Source organism: Varroa jacobsoni, unplaced genomic scaffold (assembly GCF_002532875.2).
Source record: "Varroa jacobsoni isolate VJ856 unplaced genomic scaffold, vjacob_1.0 contig02170, whole genome shotgun sequence".
NCBI lineage: Eukaryota > Metazoa > Arthropoda > Arachnida > Mesostigmata > Varroidae > Varroa > Varroa jacobsoni.
Window position 1 is genome coordinate 13183 of NW_019214772.1, and position 22207 is coordinate 35389.

Consider the following 22207-nt stretch of genomic DNA (forward strand, 5'->3'; position numbering starts at 1 on the left):
TTCGCTATGGACCAACAAAAACCATTAAACCACCTTAAAAATGAGGTGCGTTTGCCCCGTACAGAAACTACTGGGTGCAATGGTGGTAGACGTCTTACCAACAGCAGCAGATTAGTGTTGATAACGTGCTGAGAGTTAAGCTGAGCATAGAAACGTGTTGCCGATGGCCAACCTGATTAGACTGCTACAGCTCGCCCGAATGGTCGGTCATTGTTGACAGAGAAAAAACACAGCGAAGCAGCAGAGTAGAAAAAACGTTGCTGAAAAGACCGCAAGCCGATGCGGGCTAGAGAACCCGCAGAGATGGACCGTGAACGCCGTGCTTCCATAAATTATAAATCGTAAAATAGGTGAGTCTATCGACGAGGGGTTCGTTGAGGGCATCCTGAAGATCGGCCAAGATCGAGCGGAAAATTCGTCAGCGAAAAAGCGAAGTAAACAATTCGACGCCTTTCCACGCCAGCCACCCGCCCACATCTGCCCGCGCACGCACACATTGTATCTCCGTATGTTTTTCCCCAGCCCATAGTCATAGTAGTATAAACAGCAACTGCAAATATTCCGTTGACGATAAACAATTACAAACACCATGCGCTTTCTTTACATGAAAGAGTAGCTCTAATCGCTTTCTGTCGGATAGCGTGATTGTTTCATTTAATAACTGTAGGAAACATAAATATATTGTGATGGAGCAGCTGCGTTCAGTACCGTGATCAATTATGTTGGCGACCTGATCTACCTAGAACTGCTGGCTTCGCACTTAACTTATGGACCGATGCTTGTACCGGGTTAAAGGTACCCTGCTTGTCTTTCTTGATGCTCTTCATATTCTTCATTTGAAGATGTTATTGACTAATTTGATCTTAGCAGTTAGGGCAAAATAAGTCGCTCTAGCTATTTAGACTTTATCGGTTTGCCATTGAGCGAAACGTAGGCACAAAGTAACCCTATACCAAACTGTAGGTCGTCAAATGCTGTTGGACCGATATTTTGGGCCTTTTATTCTAACGAACTGCGTGTTTTTACGTTAAGCTCGAGGCGTTTGCCGAATACACTAGCGACCAATGGGCCATTCCAGTGCAAGACTTTTTACGATCGATGTTCCAGCCGAGCATTTTGTCAGGACTAGCCTCCTTCACCTAAATGGTAGCTTCTACGAAAATACGGTTTTTATACTAAGGGACCATGCTATAAACAATCAAACAAAGGCCAGGGCAATTAACCGAACTGACGGCTAAGGACTGAATAAAGCTGGTGAAGAAAACAAAAAAAAAACACCCGATAAAGCAGCCTAGTTGTAGTAAGGTTACAAATAATGATGCTACTTAGTTGTTAACACATGGAGTTCGCCAATATCCGCATGTGATAATAACACTAGTAGCGGGTGCAGCAGTTTCACCATGTAATGCATATACACGAAAGTAATTTGAACGTGCCCACTCGAAGACTCATCGATTATGAATGTAATTATACGCATATAAAGACAGGAAAAAGGATTCCTTCTCGACTCTTTGTTCTATCGATCGGTAACAGCGACCTCTTGACTCGGCGGCCACCTGGCTTCGTAGCTGTCCCGATGTTAGCTCGATGTTGTAGCTGAGATCTCTTCTCAATAAAGCGTTCGTTCCCTATCTGTCCATGTTCATTTGTCAAGAGTGGACTTCCTTTTCCTTCCGAGTCAACACAATTCGATATTCAGGCGGAAACGCTTGACTCCCCTCGGATACGACAAAACCCCTCGGAGAATTTTCCCCTCGATTCTTGGGTCCCCACCTTCCCTCTTTCACTTAGTTTCCCTCCATTGCTGTTCGCTGGTGCTACTTTAGACCCAGAATAAATTGGAGGAGGTTTTCTCTGTCCTTGGCTACCATTTATGCCTTTGGCTAGGGCTAGGGCCTGACAACGCCGGGATCGAGGATTTCGAAGTCGCTTGCCTTCAACCGAATCTGGTTTCGACCGAACCGAAAGCTGCCTATTACATTCATGTGTGCATGAGCTTGTTTCTATGTGTATAGAGCCATATTGTCAAGCCCCCAACAATCGACTGCCCCGGGCCAATCGACATCATATGTAAAGTGTTAGGCGCAAAACGCTGAAGTCTATTTCTATAACCGTGCACAATTTCTTGGTGCCGATGGCCTCCATAGAATATAGTCGGCGATTGCTGCTCTTGGTGCCGCTGCCACGAAAGGCTGATTGTACAGCTAATTAAAATCTTCATCGGTTTGTGTTCACTCCCATCGATACAGGTAGGTCATTTCCTTCTTCGGAAAGGAAAGCTGCTGCTAGCTGGAAATATCGTCAGAAAGTAAATGTAGTCAAAGATACAATGAATTTTAGATTATTGAACGCATTCTAGATAGGTTCTTCTCTTCGCTTCATCAGGAAGATCATACATTCAGCCTGGCTGACGAAGTAGATACAAAGGCGACGTGAATATCATTGTTATAGAGCTACCAAATTTGCATGGCAAACCACACAACTCGATACATTTGAGTTAACGTATTTGCCCGTGAGCAAATAATTTAATCACAAACGAAATACACAGAACACTATTTATTATATTATAATGCATAAAAGAAGCACGATAAGAGCACGCTGCTGCTAGCAACGGAGCTTTGTATTTACGATTACTGACTTTGTTATAGGTGTGTCAATTGAGAACAACATTTTGTTCAGCACCACTCAATACTTCCCCGTTGTCTATAACGTTTGTTTTTCTTCGAAGTAATACGAAAATATGTGATTTACATACTCCATTTCACATAAAATGATTCTACATGTTTCATAGGATGTTAAAAATTTAGCCGCCGAACAATGCAACTAGTTATGTTTGTTTATCTTCCATAATGGCTTTAAGAACAATAACACAGGCAATTTCAATTGCAAGGTTATCTATCTATGCGTATATCTCTGTTATTATTATTAGTATTTTGATCGGATATCAGTATTATCTAAACGCTCATCTTTCATAACGATCCTAAAGACATATAATCTTAACCTAGCAACGTCATCAAATCAGCCGTTTGTTACCGTCCACGTTTCTGGATGACTCACATCCATCATTGCCTACCCTATCTGTCATTACCCTGATCTGCCTAGATAGTAGTGTTATCAGTAGTGCAACGGTTTTTCGGTAGAGAACTAATCTCTCTGTGCGATCATGAGATAATCTCTAGAACTTCCTCCACTCGAGCGCCGGGAAGCTAAGTGGTGGTCTCTCTGCGCGCTCGTGTGTAGGTTCCAATTGTTCCCGCTGCGCAAGACGGCAACGGTCGTAAAAACTGGCGAGCTCTTTCCTCCCCCCAAAAGTCGCCATATGCATAAACAGTTCAGTTAGCTGCGCACAGATCTGTAACTGCCGATTGAGACAACGTATACGTTCTATCTACCGTCTATCCGCGAAGCGCGTCAACACACACAAAAACATGCACCAAATACGTGTTAAAGAGAAACAGCGGAACGCTTAGCGCTCACACCGACGACGACGACGACGTTGTCAACCAAAAACTGGAACTCCATGACTCGCCATAGGCTCCTATTTTGTGGCTGTGGTCGAGCCGTTAATCGGGGTAGATTTCTATCGTGATAGCTACGACAACAGCAGTAATTGCTCTATCTAGCAAGAAGACATTTTTGCAAGCTCTCTTCCTTAGCGCGAGCGCAATTTTCCTGTATTCGTTGGCCGAACAATGACGTCGGGTACGGCAAAGGCGACTGCGGTTAGCATCAAGCTCAGTTGCAGGCCTGCGTGTCTCTATGATTATGATGTCTACTATAATGCCAGCCGGCTGGCCAATCAGTCCACTGTGACCATTCCACTTTCTAAGCTGTGTTGTTTGCTCTTCGTATTAACACCTCCTCGCAGCGACGACACGTCTCACGCTGAGAGCTAACCAGGCAACCATTTTAAGTGCAAGAAACATTCGTTCACCGGTGTATCCTTGTCAGATCCTTCTTACCGACTGGCCGTCGTTAAGCGCTGCGCGAAGATCATTTTGGCGCGGTAGGCAACGTCGCTTCTTCTTTGCCCCACTGCCACGGTGCTACACCTCTTCCGTGAGAAAAAACATTTGCAGAAAACAAGGAGATACTACAGTGCATCGTGGGTACCCTTTCCGCTTTGTATCTGCTATAAGCATTTGGACGTTTAGCGACGAATCAATTAAAAATCATTTACTTTCAATGTCAGTTTCAAGTGCGATTTTACAGTAACGTGATTTTTTCGGAGTTATTTACTACAGCTGCTGCCGCTGTACTTACCGACGCTTTGCCGTTAACAGAATCCAATTTGTTGCCTATTTTACAAACAAGCCTCGATTCGGGCAAACTTGGAGCAATAACAAAATGGCGCCAAAGCGGACCGACTCCTGGTATCGTTGAAAAGTCTAGGTAAAACAATCTAAGTTTCATTCTCTAGTCTCAGTCTGTTGCTTGCAGTGGTAACGACAACTAACAACAGTATTCATTGACATACCTCTAGGTTTCAGTGACGATTAATTACTGATCTGGTTGTGTACAGGACCCTTCTATACTCAACGGTCTGGTGCTCCAGCTTTGGCGATCAGTGGCGGCCATTTGTAATCCGTTATCAGTCGTTTCTATTCTCAGACAGCCAGGAACCACCCTGTGGTTACCGTTGTTTGGATAAAACGATTTCAGACTGAATTTCTATGCGTAAAGATAACGATAATGAACCGGAATATAGAATTACACGTTCTCAGATTTATTTCGATCACTCGAAAGTAAGTTCACTAATTTGGTTTAGTATCCGTTTAACAGTACTGTTATATTGTTAAGATTCTGGCGTCTTCCTAGCGAGCTGTAGATGCGTACTATGTACGTAATACAGAGTTTCTCTTAGTGAAAAAGTTATCTTATATTACCGATCTGATACGTTCAACTCAGCTATCGCGTACGGCCAGTGGCTTCTCTGTAAACATGTCACGGCCGACCGATTGTCGTTGTTATTTCTACCTCTACAAGCCAATGAGGAGTCGAGTCAATTGCAAACGAGTGAACGATGTCATGTCATGGGTTTATTTGTTTGTGCTGAATATGAGCATCAAGGATCAGTCCGCGGGGTACGAACGTGTCCAGCCAAGGGCTCTTCGCTTCTTCCGCAGCCTTCCATAATCACTTTCTCTCTAATAACAAAAAAACAGACTGGTTGTGAGAAAGACGAGTGTTATCACCGAAGAGGTAGAATCAAACAAGTAATTCAAAGTAAGCGTTTTACCCAGTAGAGCAATGTATCCGTTCTTTTTTAGTTAGCGATCAATGCCGTGGTGCACTGATGGTAGATGCTTAGCAAGTTAACCGTACTTCGACGTGTTGTCCACACTGCAGCCAGGATGACGGGCGAAATCGCTATTTTGTCTGTGTCTGATAAGACCGGCCTGTTGGACCTTGCTCGGGCATTGGCCCAGTCAGGTTATAAGCTCGCAGGATCCGGGGGAACTGCCAAGGCCATCCGAGATGCCGGTATGGAAATCAGGGACATCTCGCAGATCACTGGTCATCCAGAAATACTCGGAGGACGGGTATGTAAATCGTTTCTAGACATAGCTAAGAAAAAATCTCGGATACAAGCTGCTCATATTAAGCTAATTAATGGATAATACACATTTAGCTGTGTTTTTGTGGGAACCTTTATCAATACGATAACACTGCTTAGGTGAAAACACTTCATCCAGCCGTTCACGGAGGGATTCTTTCGAGAAAAATCGAATCAGATATTGCTGACATGCGGCATCAGAATTATGAGTTCGTCTCTGTTGTTGTGTGTAATTTGTATCCATTCGTTGAAGCAATCTCAAAGCCGGACGTCACCATTGCCAAAGCCGTTGAAGAGGTAAGACAAATCGAAAACGAAACCAAACAGAATCTATTGGTATAAGAAGACAGACACGTTCTATTGTTACAACATGTTCTGTCGATCAAAATGTTCTATGCAAATCACTTTGAGCTACGGATTGTAGTTATTGTACAGAGAATCTGTTTTATTGTAATGTAAAACCCAAGATACATTTATATTGAATACATAACCTGCGTATATGATGCAATACTTGCAAAAAGGCTAACCAGGTCATCTGACCATCGACAGTCCAAGGAGTGATGCCATGCCGCGCCGCTGCTGATAAAGAATGAGCCGTACTGCATACTGTTCCTTCTTATCAGTCACAGATAAAAATCGCATAGAGGTTTCGTCCATCATATACCTCGGTAGTGAAACGTCAGTGTTTAGTTCGCATAGTAACAGCTAAACGCCTACAAAAATGCTTGAATATTTTGAAAAATGGTGCATTTTCAAGTACGATTGACGCTTCGTATCTCGAGATTTGGCACGATTTTTCGTTCATTTTAAAGTTCAAATAAAGGTTTCTGGCTTGTCTTCTCAACGTTCTCTATGATGATGACGAAATAGTTATGGTTATAGCAAAAATCCACGATACATGATATTTGTATTTGGCATGTTAGGTGGATATTGGCGGGGTGACCCTGCTCCGTGCGGCCGCGAAGAACCATGAGCGGGTAACTATTGTTTGCGATCCAGCGGATTATACGGCCGTTGCTAATGAAATCTCGCGATCACCATCAAAAGCGACCTCTCTGGAAACGCGTAAGCGGCTTGCTGTTAAGGCCTTCCTCCACACCGCACAATACGACGCCAACATTTCGGACTACTTCCGCAAAGAATACATGGCCGGAGTTCAACACCTGCCGTTGCGTTATGGCATGAACCCTCACCAGAAGCCCGCGCAGCTAGCCACGTCGGCAAACGAACTGCCCCTCGTAGTGGTCAACGGAGCACCTGGTTTTATCAATCTTTGCGATGCCCTGAACGGATGGCAACTCGTTCGTGAGTTGAAAGCGGCACTCGGCATGCCTGCGGCTACATCATTTAAGCATGTTAGTCCTGCCGGTGCTGCTGTAGGGTTACCCCTCAGTCACGATGATGCCCGCCTTTGCATGGTCGATGACCTGTACAAAGACCTTACGCCAATTTCGTCGGCTTACGCACGCGCACGGGGTGCCGACCGAATGTCATCGTTCGGAGATTTCATTGCACTCTCAGATCCTTGTGATGGCACTACAGCACGTATCATTTCGCGAGAAGTGTCTGACGGAATTATCGCTCCCGGATACACTCCCGAAGCTATTGAGATCTTGCGTAAGAAGAAGGGTGGAGCTTACTGTTTGCTTCAGATGGACCCGAACTATGAGCCTGGTTAGTTGCTTACGTACAGAATTGATTATAACTTTGTTCATAGTCTGCTCAATCAAGGCCATATTGATGTAACTATTTCTCCAAATACGTCATATGTGGTAAGTTGTGGCGCAACGAAGGCAAGAGCGTGTTTATATTTCGTAAATAGTAGCGGTTACATTAATGTTATTAGTATCGATAAGTATATATTCCCATGTACTCGATCTAATTGCTTCTGCAACTATTAGGTGTAATGGAAATGCGTACTCTGTTCGGTCTTACCTTGGAGCAGAGGCGCAACGACGCCGTTATCAACCGAAACCTCTTCAAAAACATCGTATCCAAGAACAAGAATCTGCCTGAGTCCGCTATTCGGGATCTAATCGTGGCGACAATCGCGCTCAAGTACACACAATCAAATTCAGTCTGTTACGCTAAAGACGGACAAATCGTCGGCATTGGAGCGGGTCAGCAATCTCGAATTCACTGTACTCGTTTAGCCGGCGAGAAGGTCAACAATTGGTGGCTCCGCCAGCATCCCGTTGTCAAAAACATGGCGTTTAAGAAAGGAGTGAAGCGCGCGGAACAATCGAACATCATCGATGTGTTCGTATCCGGCGTCATTGGCGTTGACATGCCCGCTGACGTTTACCAGAACTCCCTAGAGAACGCTCCCAAGCAACTGACTGATGCAGAAAAACGTGACTGGATTTCCAAGCTCAGCCAGGTGACTATCTCATCTGATGCGTTTTTCCCCTTCCGCGACAACATTGACAGGTCAGTATCCTCTATTTTATCATTATTACCCTTGAATAATTATTTAATTAGTATCACTAACCTTTCAGACAGCTTTCGAGCTTAGTCAGAAATTAATTTGTATTGTTTTTTTTCATTTACTATCGATGTAAATGTTTACAGAGCAAAACAGTCTGGCGTTGACTACATTGCGTCTCCTGGTGGTTCTACTAATGATGATGGTGTGATCCAAGCTTGTAACGAGCACAATATCACCCTCATACACACTGGACTGCGTCTATTCCACCATTAATGAGACTAATAGCCATCGGCAAGACTCATGTACTATTAAAACATACACCTGTAACTGTAGAATGTTGGATTTTATATTTGTTGCGTCATTCTAAATGTCTCGGTTTTAGCTTGTAGTGAACATGTGTCCAAATCCGGCTGAACATGCAAAAGGAACCTACCTTATCGTAGCATATTAACTATTCACAAACGCAGTGTATAGCCTCAAACAGTTTAATAATCCAGGACCGGTTTTTTTTTCTCATAATGAAAGTATTTTTTCGTCTACTGAATATTCAATTTCTTACATTTCTTACACGTCGAAGAGATATTGAATGTACTCTGCATCTTTAAATTTGCTTTTAACGTACTCTGTCGTATTTTGAGTGAGACATACGGTTTTCTCTGGTACTGTTCTGTTTCATTTGAAAGATACTAGCCTTAATAGGGCTAAGCAAAGAGACTGCTTACAAGTTAGCGAAAAGATAGTAAAGTTCGAGAAGCTCCGTGAAGAAAGCTGTGTAGGAACTTGTAAAATATTTTAAATGCTCTTCTCAATAGAATATTTCATGATCATTTCTGCTGCATGCTCAAGAGGTCATCTTAGATTTATTCGCTATATTCTTCGCCAATGTTTACAACGATGATTAACTGAGTCGGAAAGAGATGGTCGTGGCTAAGTGCTACAACCGTATGTAAGGTAGCAAACAAGGTCAATACGTATAGCGAATGAATGTTACTCGTTTCTAATACAACACGTGCGAGTTGGACGGCCTACTTGTCGTCCTGCTAATCAGACCTACTGAGTAGGACAATTTGATTTTATTTCGTCATAACGCTTCTACCAAAAATAACAGCTCTTAAAACACAGTCAACTAATTACTTTACCTTGCAAATCTTATTCTGTCATTGTTTTTCGGTTTTGATTTTTTTAGAATCTTGTTCGTACAACACAATCTGTCGGGATAACAAAAAACTTATCATGATAAGGTGCAGTTGTGTCAAATCTTACTTTCATCGCCCGATGTCGAGCCGATCAAGCAGCTTATTCTTCTTGATGGCCCTGTTTCGAGCTATCGTTATCTCCCGTGAAGTATCCACTTTCATAGACCACCCAAAATCAGACAGGCTTATCAACTACAAATACGAGAGCTTTCATTGTCGCTACCCTCGCATACTCTCGAACCCCCAATTTCATTCGTCGTGAATGATTTGTCCTCGAGGGTCCACTGTGACTGTAACAGTCGCTATCGTGATTCAGCTACTGTGGCAGTAATTGTTACTACTGCCACTGTTGTTTGCGCAGTGAAGATCACATTGTGATGATTCCCTTCAACCCCTCAGATTCAGTTTCGGGACGGGGAGTGGGAAGTTGCAGCGTATTCTGTATTGAAGGCCCATTATCTATAGCGGACAACAAAGACAAGACTCTTTCTTTGTCAGCGCCACTCACTCTGTGAGTCTACAACATCATAGTAACGCGTATGGCTCCCAGCACGCTCCCGCTGTACTCACAAATTTTATTCATAGTTTTTATTACCTTGGAATGATAACACTTCTAAGCAATAATAATTTGCTAGCTAAATTTATTGCTTATCTAACACTGAAACGGTTCTCAATAAGTGTAAAAATAAAATAAAATAAGGTGATGGAATGAAAAATGGCGACATTCGAAATTATTATTCGGATTCTAAGTTTTAATATCCTTTATTCAGGTCATAAGAGCGAATAAATTAGAATAAATTGGACACGTTGACCTTACCTGAGCGATCTCTGCTTCTAACGTAATATACGACATCTTGAGGGACCTTCTACGTGTCAACAATATCAGCTACACAGCAATCAGTACAAAATAGATTCACGTGTAGGTTTGAAAGACGTCGCTCCGCAGTTACAGAACAAGCAACAACTAAAAAATAACTGATCTGAAATCTGTTTTAACTGGAACCAACTGACCGTCTGCTTTTGACTCAAAGCGGAGCTTGCTGTTACCTCGCTACGCCCATACACGAATCTACCCTTACCCCAGTCTGGGGTCTGCGATTTTTCCCACTGCCGGTTTGCCTACATCTAACCTAATATGACTCCATCCTCAGTTCTAGCATCCCGATGGCTCGGCAGTGTGCAGCCACAAGCAATAGATGGGCTCATATACTTTCAATATTCAGGCCTCAAAAGGGTGAGGATAATGGACTAAACTTTTTTTGAGTAGATTAGTGACAGGCGGGTCCCTGCATTCAAGTATAGGCTAACGTGTGGCCTTCTCCTCCTAGAGGAAGACGAGATCTGTTGACAAAGCAGTTGCACTTGAATTGAAGAAGACGAGCTTTGGGCGTATGATTGTTGTGAGAACGGAGATCAGCGCTTTCATTGCCATTACTATCTATTACAGTATACGGACGTACAGTTTTTGAGGTGCTAGCTGTTGTATGATACGATGGCTGATCTAGCCATGTGGCCTATTCTACCGAATATGTTGGGTGGTCTACGAAATACTACTGCTTGCACCGGATAACTCGTACAGGTGTCCGCAGCAAAGTGAAATGGACGCCGTTCTTCTAACCTGGCTTCGACGATTTGGAATATCAATTCCTATCTCGCCTTCGTTGCCTCTAATTCTCTCTCTAGTTCGCGACTCCCTGCATTTCATACATATGCATGAGATATTGCCGCTTACGAATTGACTAGACATCGTACACCTAAGTAGTAAGAACCCGCTCCGGCAAACAACCACTTGAGGCCATCATCGCCCTATTCCACTGTAGACTGCTATATAATGCAAAATGAGGAACATCATGACGACCATCATAGAACAAAACCTCGTACACACACATTCGCACACACATATATATATATATATATTGACCGCAATTAATTTCATATTCGCTTCTTTTCGTGCTGGCCTAGTTGTCTCTCCGTTTATGGCTGCAAGGTGTTTTAGTTCAGACAGGAGACCCCCAGGGGCCAGGGGATGCTGCGCGAATGTTCGAGATTTGCTTAAAGTTGCTGCAACAGCCACTGCTGTATTTAATCTTCCCAGGGAGATCTTTTTCATTTTCATTATTGCACTGGCAGTTAAGAAGAAGAGTGCGCAGAGCAGCCTTATTTCGGAAACTGTGGAGGCCGGCAACTGCCTCAGATGCTTCAGTCATCTCGGCCGACCGGGCGGTGATTAGGCGACCCGGAGGTGATCTTAATCTTTCACCATTGTCACGCTTGCATTTCTCCGGCGCTGCGCCGCTATCTAACTGGAATCCAATATGTGTGCGCTTTCGGGTTTGTGCCGTCGTATGTGCGAGTTTTGCGGCTGTTAAAGAGATTAGCGTCAACTGCCGTCGCCAACCTGGCCGGCCCTGTCGCGCCATCTTGGTCACAACTTGGAAGCAACTCGTTCCTATAAGCCATCGAAGCGAGTACCTGCGAAGAAAGCTAGTGGCCTGGTTCTGCTAAAGGAAACCAATTCAAGCTGCCAAGAGGAGTTCAAGGAGACACGTGCCCACCCGTCCATATGATCCGCGCGCGACTGCGGTCTACTGTCGTTGTTTCCTGTTATGGACTGTGAGCGCGTTTTCTAGCCAGGTATGACCTGCTACACCTATGCAGCGGCAACTGTGTGCAGTGCTTAGTATGTATTTACTTATGATACACATATGGAGAACGCAGGAAGGCAAACGTCGCCCGTTGCAAAACAGGCGTGACATGCCCTCGAGCGGATTTCCACGCGTTAAGCTCTTTTGAGTTTAATACGAACGAAAGATGCATACAAAAAAGAAGGTTACGAACAAAACGGGCAAAAATCAAATAAAAGTTGATGATCATTTTTGTATGTAGAAGTTGAATAAAACGTTCCAGAAGAACGTTTTCTCAAGGACAGTACATGAGTACAACAATTACTCATTCGATTTTTTTAATGTATTTTTTGTAATTTTTATCGTAGTATGCAAATAGATCGATACATCGTCTACTGTAATTTAGGCAATCAATGAAACAATGGATAGACTTACAAGGTACACACTGCTAAAAAAATAATAGAACCCTTTCCTTTTTATTGCTAATTGCGAATAACGGCTATTTATTATAAGTCCAATGTTTCAATAGCAGCAGTGGTTTTCTACTGCTACTCCACGTTTGTTCTTAAGTGTGATTTAAAATAAACACCTAAAAACAAACATTAGTCATCACTGAATGATACACTCGTAATGCTCCCATAGAAATATCTGCGCGAGGCCAAACGCTGCGGGCAGGAACAGTAACGCATCTACCTGCCATAGTGACGTGTCGATGAAGTACACCATTCTACGCGCTCTCACCCAGGCCATCGTGTAAATATACGTACAAAATGAAGATTGATAAAATGATGCCGTTACCGACTAAGCTATCCAGGGTGTATTGCTTTTGATAGTATTTGCAAGTGGATATATATAGCCATAGCAGCGTCGTGGGCGACACTCACTTTACTCAGTAGAGTACCGTTGAGGAATTCGTTGAATTGTTGTGCTGCTAAACTCTGTTCGAAGTCTGTCGATGCTCCGAAATCAGGCGTGAAGATCAAAGGCGTTGGCCGACCCATATATATACACACTTTTGATCGTATTTTGAATCGAGGCTAAATATGATTTCAAACAGAAACAGCCAGGCGAATATAGGCCGAAAGGCAGATGAAACGTTTTTGACAGATGGATGGAAGTTTCGAAAAGCCGCTGTTGCCGTCGACTTGAGGTATCGCTGTGACTACACAGCATACGGCATGTTGTGTACCAATCGGCCGCGCAGTTGGGTGAAGGCTAGTCGTTCGTGCGGCGAAAGCGTAGGGTAAACGGCACAGGTGATCCAGATAGTCTTGATTGGAGGAGGCGGCGGCGGCGGCGGCGGCCATTGCAGAAGGGGGGCAGGTGAAGGAATTCTAGGCAGCTGCTTCTGGCCTACACCTATTTGAAACAAGAGCTTTCATAGAACGCCTGGGAGGCCTTGCATGCTGTATGGCCTGAATGAGAGAGACGTTTTGGCGTTCTGAAAGAGAGATGTTTTGGGTGGCCTCGTTTCCGAGTTCTTGGCGGTTGCCACTGTACTTCCGATTGTAATGGTCACGTGACGGGCCTTGATGCTTCGATTAGTCCTGGTCCTATGGGCGGTCTTGCCTGAAATATAGAAAGCATTATAGATACGTAAATGTACGAATGACAGCTGTATATGCGACACCATTTTTCTGGGCTTCCTATATTGGCTGTCAGGTGCCGATGAGTGGGTCCGATTTCATAATATTGACGAAAGGTTATTTGAAAAATATGGTCCACAACAGGTTTGTTGTCGTCAGTCTCCCCATAAATTAGCTCACTAATTCGAATATTATATTCCTAGCTATCTGAGTTACCCCATTTCATATGACCGTGAAATCTCGACGTTCTACATACGCTGCAATATACTCTAGGGATGTGTAATACTCTACGAATAATGCGGTTATGTTTTATTTGTTGTTATCTTTTAAGTAATAGTTTATTCTATCAACAAATTTATAATCACGAGACCACATCAGTCTGTAGGTGCCCAACCAGATTAGAAGTGAAGACTTTTTGGTACCCAGTTGCTGGCTCTACCCCGCGGACCCGTATTCGCGCTAAAGATAAATGTAAGAACGGCGCATAAAGAGTGTTTTGCCATCTGAAAATCAAAAACAAACTACATGTGACTTCTATCATATTCTTCTCTTTCCCTTGCGCACCCCATCAACATTCGCATTAACGGTTCCTGTTGTTCTAACGAAACCCATTATTGTTAGTCATTATGAGGTATCTTCCTTACTATTCCTGTCTTTTCCTCTCTATTCCTTTTTCTGACGCACCGTTTTTGCACGAAATTCGTCGAATATTGACAATTCGCTTTCGCGTTCCCCGCCGTACGCCAGCATCGACTCATCGGCCTGTCATCGCTGAACGCGTCTGCTCTTCAGTCATCCTGTGAACGAGCCCTGCTGCTGATGCTTTCCTCCTAGGGCTATCCGGTCCTTTCAGATACAACGACGTGATCTCGTCCCGTTTTTGTTATCTCGGATGTTGTTTCATCCAAATGCTCAAAACCACAAGCCAGCCACACATCACTAACACATACACACGCTAGATCTTTCGCCACTTCGAGCGTTGGTTCGTCTCTCCAATGGCAGAAGTTCGATGTATAGAAATGTAACTATCGCCGTATCGGAGGACAGTGATACGAGCGGGAGCATCGAACACGACTGGGGCTGGCCTTGGTGTTCCAGATGCAACTGAATGAAGGGTAACGGAGTTCGCAGAGCAGACGCGAGCGCGCGCGCTCAAAACATATGACCGTTCGCACTGATACACACATAAAAGTAACATACGGCAAATGACGACGGCTGCTAGCTGTTAGAGCCCTGGTCATTCTTTTTATTATGTTCTGGGTCTGTGTGTATTTTGAGGTGTTATCTTTTTCTTCTTGTCGTCATTTGGTTCTAGCTCTACTGGAAGATGAGCTGTCATCGTATTCAAATGGCGTGGTATCTATAAGCAGCGGCATCAGAAGCAAAAACAACCGCAGCAATAACAGACGAACAAAGTAACATTATTGCTATGGAAACATTTTGACTAACGGTGCTCAGCACCAACTATAGCTATCTGATAGTGTATTCGACCCGCGTGCATCGGCCGCCGGCAACGGCCGCGATTAATGATCGGTCCGACATTAAAACGTTGCCATTTCGAATAGAGAACGTCGGTCAGAGTGATTAACAGAGTGCTAACCAAAACTAGCAAAACGTATATTTTACATACAAATTGAACGCTTCTAGACTGTTATGTCGGCTTGGTAAGTTCATTTGTTTCCTATTAGCTGGCGAGGAATACACCTACGGGAGTTACGGTATTGGTCCACTAACGTACAGCGGGTACGATGCAGCGATCGATGTAGAATGGACAAAAGGGAAAAATCTCTAATGAAGACGTTCTTCATCATTGTAGGGTTAAAGAATATGCTATCGCTAGCGAAACGAAAAATTTGGTAGTGTTGATCGTAAGAAAGCTGAAGATATGACATTCTCTATACTTTATTTCATTCCTATATATATAGTAAAACTTGTTGACTCAAATGTAGCCGTCGTGTGTATTTGATGCCTTGCAAAGGGCGAACACTTCAATTCTATTATTCCCCCAACATATTTTGAAACAACAGGGGGCAAAGGCATGATTATGTCAAACGGCCTGTAAAGCTCCTTTGTCTGTCGACATATTGCCATATGAACGACGACTGCGTTTGTCTAATGTAGCCGTCATATATATACGTTTCAATGAATGATTTGTTTCTCATTGTCTACATGCAGCGACAATTTTTCTCGATCTTAGGACTAATAAATTGTGCCACGTCGTCTTGTTTGTAATGTCGGCCTTTCTGCCCGAATCGAAGGCGGTAAACACGGCCAGGATCGAATCTTTATTGCTTAGGCCTACCTTAGATTATAGCCAAACAATCTCCGTCGATAATATTCTCTTACTCGGACCATGGTAATATGGCTTCGACCACTGTCGTTGGTACTGCTGCTGCTGGCGATAATATCGGTTTGTTGCGACGGTGTTAGCCTATCGCATGACAGGACCTTGCAAGTTTACTGATCGTATGTTAACTCCTATGCAGGAAGCAGTGCAGTTGGTTCGCGCAAGACGCCACACCTTCCAGGAGCCGCATGTTCGGCTCATCTGAAGTGATTCGTTGTACGCCCAGACACACGCAGATAGATAGACACATGGCGAGCGATCTCCTGTGATGAAGAAGTGACCAATCAGCCTCTACCGGGGCTAGCACATCCTGTTTACTTTACTTGATTTGAAGGTTGAAAGAAAAGTGCGCGGGTGTGGGTTAATCGAAGGCGCACTGCCGCTGTGGCCAGCAGTAACAGCGAAGGAAGGGGAAATAAGCACGTTTGTATTGAGGTAAATACCTATTTATCTACTGTGATAGCAATGATTACACAGATGGTCATCACAACGTTTGCGATGATGACCGGGTCGAGTCATCCCCACGACCATCGGCATCCCCCGTTTTCTCGAGCAGCGGGCGATCGGCTCCGCCATCAAACTCGTAATAAAGACTTGCAGGAACGCCGGCTGTGGATGCCTAATACCGTTCAGAGCTTATAGAGTCATGTGTTTTCGTCAATGCTGGGCGGTCGGGCAATGCGGCAATGTATAACGGTCACTATGTGTCACATTAAATCGCTATATAACGCTATGGCGGTGGTGTGCTCCCTGTTACTTCAGTTGACGCATACACACAAATATATTCCGGCTAGCTGGGTCGATAAAGTGCAAGCCTACCCATAGAGTTTGTTGAGAACTGAGTTGAAGAGCTGCAGTCGAAAACGTTCTATTAAAATCCATAGAATACCGAGTTAAGTCGTCGTGGGTGCCTCCGAAGGCGGATTTTTCCGTGAGAAAAACCGAGAAAAATCACTTGGGAGATATTCACCGGCTATATATATATAGGAGAACGTATTGCTGTTAACGCGTATTATCCATTTTATTTCTAATCGGTAGATGTGTGCTGGGTTAAAGACTGTAGCTCCTCAAGATAAAATGTGTGGTACAGTCCTTTTGAAATTTATGTGTGTCTTTTTGAACAACGTATGTTCACAGAGAGTTTGGGTCGATCGACAGCGCGCTTACTGCAATAAGCTATTCCAATTAGATTGACGAAAACCAGCAGCCAGCATTTCGAGACAGATAGAAACTGTACATAATAGCAAAAAAAAAAAAAAAATACAAAAAGAACACCAAGTTCTCGTGGCCGGCAGAAAGCTCGCTGTTCCAGTGCAGTCCGATCTAGGCACATGCGCTGACCTAGGCGCGTTGTGACAAGATATATGTTTGTTTGAAGAGGCCGGTTCAGATATTAGGAGTTCGGTACATTCGTTAAGTCCGCTTAATGTTCTTTGCGTAGTCTAGAGCTTAATGGCTGTTACTGCGACCAGTGGCCATTCGACGGGGGCGTGTGGAAGAGTGCGGACAGAGTGTTCAGTCGTGCGTGAGCCAGCCCATACAGAGCAACGTATAGTCCAATTCGGCTATTTGCAACAGTTTTATAGAAGGTACATTATTGTTATTATTATTCACTGGCACCATTTTAAGCAAACATTACTCTATAGTGAGGGTATCTCCATGGCGCTGTTTATGGCCACCGAACGGGCACTACGAGCAAAACTGTCAGGACAGAGTTGAATCGTTGAGCAACTACCGAACAGCGGATAGCTGGGTCTCCCAGAGTAGTGGTAGACAGTCTATGCTGTGTCATTATCGAAGTGGGTGTTTGGGTCTCCTAGAAATAGTTTGCCTTGTCAATGGCCGAAGGACATCGCGTTCTGTGGATAAATAGGTCTTCTCACGCCGTCCCGAAGCTCAGATTTCAAGGGAAAACTAGTGCGCATGCGACAATTAGCCAGTTGAACGTAAAAATGCGTGATAATTGCAGTTTGTAGGTCAGGGCAGGTACTCTACGTGGTCATGGGGAGGCAGCGGTGGCTGCTAGCAAGAACCTTTTAGCTTTTTAAGCTGTTTTTATCTTTACGCTAAATTAGGTTTACACGATGAAATGGCCCCATCCGGGAGCATAGAGAAATACGTCAGAGGAAATGTTCTTGTATCAGTCACTACCTATTAGCAAATGCTAACTGCTAGCATGCAAGCTAACTAAAAATATCAAGGATATACACTTTGTGTTTTTGACAAAGTCGTCGTATATTATTGATATACCTAGTTCCCTGCACGCCTAGGTACCATCGTAGACAGCATGAATCAGATATATTCAAGTGGACTCAGCGTCGTGTCACTCGTCCGATAATCAAAGGAACAGCTTCATCTAACTTTTCAGCCAGTCACCGCCGCTCAATTTTCCGTTGTTCAAATGTTTGCTTCGGCAAAGACGCTAATTTCCGATATACTTTACTTTTTTCGCGCCCCCTTCTGTCCGCCGCGAGCAATCATATGCTTATGGCGATGATTTACTGATCGTTGTCGGCGCCGCAGCAATAATGGTAATAATAAGAAAGAACTATGGCGCCCACTTGAAGAGAAAACGTTTTGTTCGTAGGACGACCCTAGCCTCACAGTCCACCCCGGCGATAGCTGCTCCTCTCAGCGGCAGCTTCGCTACACGAGATTCTGGCAATATTTAAAATGACTTTTAGTTATAAACCTTTGATGAAAATTCTTAAAAGCCAAGATGTCTAAAATCCTTTTATCGGATTTGCTTTAGAAAGACTATTCTAGCTGGGTCATTGATACAATGTAAATAAAATTCTATTCCATATATCTCAATGTCATTTCGATACTACTAGGTGACCGATTGATGCTTGCCAATGAACCGAACCAGGAATCAACTGACCTATACAGTTAAGATCATTATTAATGAACTCATCCGCTACGCTGAGAGCGGGCTTTTCAAAGGCAGTCACCCAATGACGCAGGGCTTGCTGATATAGCACGATCATCTTTTTCGTCCTGCTTTCGGTTAGGTAGCCGTTTGCCGTCGAGCTTTTCCGTTCTCCCTTCTTCCAAACCAATCCAGACCTCTTCTCGCCCACCTTTCTGTCGCTTTATTCAAAGACTTTTTTTCGAGAGTGCTATGTTTCTTTAGAGACACGCCGCTGTAACTGGCAGATGACAAAAAATAGCATTTTCGATATTTCATCCCTCGAGTACAAATGCCACTCTGTCATTGAGCCGTTATGCGAAAATGTCGCCATTGGCTTATTTGTTGCGCCATTAAAGGCTAAAAAACTCATGGTATTATCATTTCTTCAAACAATCTATCTAGTGTAGTGTACACTGTGTGGCCTATACGACAAATCATAGTTGTTGGAAGGAACAGAAGAACCAGACGTCCTGATCGTCGCCATCTCTCCGGGCTAGGTCAAACGTAGTGCGTACATCTTAATCAAGCAAGCGAGTAAAGCTTGACGACACCCATAAGTTTCCATAAGGGTGGCCGTGGGAGAACGCTAATGAGTTGGAATGCTGCCTCGGAGGCGGCAGGAACAGCGAAAGTAGGCGCGTCACTGCATCCCTATACGTTTAGAGTTACGAATAAGGTCAGTCGTGTAAAGAGTGAAATATAGGTACTCCGTGAAGTGGTGTCTCTTCCCATCCATTGATGTCAAATTGCTTCATTATTTCGGCTGTAACATACACACATAGCACATAGAGCGTTAGAACAGTCAGTGATAATACCAATACCTTCTTTATCGTATTACGGATATGATATTTTAACACAAATAGTGATGTTAAATGTGCAACGGTGGAAGAGAACATTTTTGAAATGCGATACTTTTGTGGATTTCGGTACCCTTAACTTAATCGGAACTACCTCAAACGATCTTGTCCGGTAGGGAACTTGTAGAGCATGCCTTAACTTGAAAAAAGAAGTGCGCTGCATAGACTGCAACGCACACCACTTTGATGCAAGTCAGTGACTTTTCCGCAATACTACCCTGCAAATATACGTATACAACACAGATGTTTGTAAACGTCTGGACATATATTCAGTAAAATACGCTACAGATTATGGTAGGTTAATATTGCCTACCTAACACGAAAACATATTCTATGATACACTCCGCGCTGTAGTACGGTTATAGATTGATTTATAGATAAACGCATATCAAAAGCGATATAAGTTTAACGCTTAGCCATAGTTTGACATTAACATTAGTTGGAACGGCTGTACTGCAAACGCCAATAGCCGTTTAACATAACGTAAAAATTTAAACGAATCTGGGTCTATCACCTTCATGCTTTATCAGTGGCACTGGCCAGCCGCCGTTCAAGTTTAGGGAAAAGTGGGCTCCCGGAACACGCGCCCAACTTGCACTTGTAAGTGTTCGTTGCCTGATTCTAGGAGTTGCCTCTTCGGCCGATGGCGTCAATATAGGTGAGAGACGCAGACTCGGAAACACGATCTTTACCCTGTCATCCTTTTCTGTTTCAATAACACTAAAAAGTCGTTTCATTCCAGAAATAGACTAGCATTCCTGCCGGCAATTATCACCCCTTGAAGAAGCTTAACTTGTACTTCCTCAAGCGAACAAGCGAATTTCTCTATATACCTATCCAAACGACCATAAGCCAATAACAGTGACAATTCGTTCTTATTTGCCAGTGACGAAGATAATGATCGCACAACCTAAACTCGCTATGTACGACGTGGTTGACTGCTTCCCGGAGTTTTGGTCCAATCCACTCAATCTAGCTTCTGGAAATTCCCATTTGCATGTTATCTTATATCGAACACGTACTACCTGCCTCTTCTGGCGTTTCACCAAGCAACGCTGTGTTATTCCTGGAATGGTGATCTATCCAGACTGCGTGTCTTCACCGTAGCTCGACCTTCAACCCAGCCTAGTCAGGTCGGTAAGGGAAATCGTGGTTATCGATTTCCAACGACGCCGATTCAAGGGAAGGCACAATCTTTTCTCAAGCGCGCTAATAAAGGAAATTCTACTCTAACAAATAAGTTCTATTGTATTTTTTCAGTATGTGCGCAGTCAGTTGGATACATGGATATATATATATACGTGACACAATACGCACGGTCTCGAACTCACAGATACAATATCTTTTTGTCAAACACAATAGTCAATGTCTGTTGTACGATAGGACTAGGCCGACGTCAAGATACGTACTTATGGAGCTCATTCAGCTCCATAAAAGCGACCATTATTAATACAGACGGTTTCGCAGGGGGCGGATGAGAAATTATGTCCGTAACTCATACCAGAATTTAGTGATCCGTCATGACTAAGAGTCCGTAGAATATCGGTAGGGACCTATTTAGAAAAAATAAGCACTTTTCCAATATCGTATGTGTATTGTTACGCCACATGTGAATAAGACTTATATGATACATACGTTTTACCCTTAAGATAGGCCTTCATAGTTTGCTCTGACTGCAGGAGTCCGCGTAAAAACTTGCCCAGGAAGATTATCTCTACAAGTACCCATTGGAATTAGTCGAAATCCAATGTTTGTTTTAGACCAATAAATATGGTTTTGACTATTTATAAGCTGAGAAGGTTATGTCTGTTGTCACCGAGGGTATCTAAGGCACGAAATTATATTGTTTTAGGTTATAGTATATTTTTAAAGTGCTTCCTAATGTACATAAAAAATTCTCAAAGCTATTAAAAACTATGTCCAGTTTCAATAGATCAGAGCGCGTTCATAGGCCGTTTTTCCGGGGTCTGCTGGTTGCAATTACCGTCGCACAGAAATCGGATTGCCGTACTCAGTGGGCGCAACAACTTAGCAAGGTTAAGCAATAGAATAATCAGTTAAGAGCGGTCGTACGGAGTCTGAAGCCGTAGACATCTTTGTTTCGCCGATACTTTCATTTTTGGTGTGGTTTTTTATTTTGTGGTAATATTTTTTGAAAGAATCTTTCGAAAAGCATCTCCAAAGTTACGTAAGTGTTTCAACACTGCTACAAGCCGACACGGTAGTATTGTCCAATATGGCCCTTAGGTAACCTGCCCGTTACTTGCGCGCCCTTATAAGTTTCCACATGTATTCCCTCGGTAATACCTTTTCCGAGAATGGAATAATATGCACACCTGTAACGCGTAATGATCCTACAACTCTTCAATAGTCGCTGCGCAAGATCCTCGCCTGAATCGTACGACGTACGTCGTCGAAAGCGTAACTGTCAAGCAAAAACGATATCAATTATCATTAAGTTAGAACAGTCAACACCTAGCGATCGCAATGGTTCACCATTGACTAGTCATTAGACTAGCAGGGTGTCGGGTGGTATTCTCTTGTGTTGTACCTGCCCGTTCTCCGAATAAGTCCAAAGCGACCTGAAGTTGGTCGTCGTTGGCGCCTTCTTACTCGCGGAGTTCAAGTTACTACTACAACTACAGCTGCTGCTGTTATTACGGCACGGGTACACGAGCACCAGAAGCAAACGAAAACACGG

The 22207-nt window shown here is 43.6% G+C and overlaps 1 protein-coding gene and 1 long non-coding RNA gene across 4 annotated transcripts; one reads left to right on the forward strand and one right to left on the reverse strand.

Moving 5' to 3' along the window:
- The first annotated feature begins 3913 nt into the window (after positions 1–3913).
- On the forward strand, positions 3914–9901 carry LOC111272403 (bifunctional purine biosynthesis protein ATIC). 3 transcript variants are annotated; one of them, XM_022853839.2, is made up of 6 exons: positions 3914–4105; positions 5271–5543; positions 5678–5854; positions 6481–7231; positions 7459–7987; positions 8129–9901. In XM_022853839.2, exons 2-6 carry the CDS (start codon positions 5304–5306, stop codon positions 8256–8258), a joined length of 1827 nt encoding a protein of 608 aa, XP_022709574.1. In that variant the 5' UTR covers positions 3914–4105; positions 5271–5303; the 3' UTR covers positions 8259–9901. The 3 variants fall into 3 exon arrangements, with proteins under 3 accessions (XP_022709574.1, XP_022709575.1, XP_022709576.1); XM_022853840.2 differs by having other exon boundaries at positions 3915–4105; positions 5350–5543; XM_022853841.2 differs by lacking the exon at positions 3914–4105 and adding an exon at positions 4309–4392 and having other exon boundaries at positions 5350–5543.
- LOC111272404 (uncharacterized) lies at positions 9443–20384 on the reverse strand. Its single transcript, XR_015315723.1, has 3 exons — positions 14076–20384; positions 13786–13894; positions 9443–13374 (listed from the first exon to the last, which is right to left on the reverse strand). It is a non-coding gene; the product is annotated as an uncharacterized LOC111272404 (long non-coding RNA).
- Positions 20385–22207: the final 1823 nt, after the last annotated feature.

Coding starts and splice junctions, on each gene's coding strand:
- LOC111272403 (XM_022853839.2), top strand. CDS start 5,304: ATGCTTAGCAAGTTAACCGTACTTCGACGTGTTGTCCACACTGCAGCC. Junction 5,544..5,677: donor CAGAAATACTCGGAGGACGG/GTATGTAAATCG, acceptor AACACTGCTTAG/GTGAAAACACTTCATCCAGC. Junction 5,855..6,480: donor TTGCCAAAGCCGTTGAAGAG/GTAAGACAAATC, acceptor TTGGCATGTTAG/GTGGATATTGGCGGGGTGAC.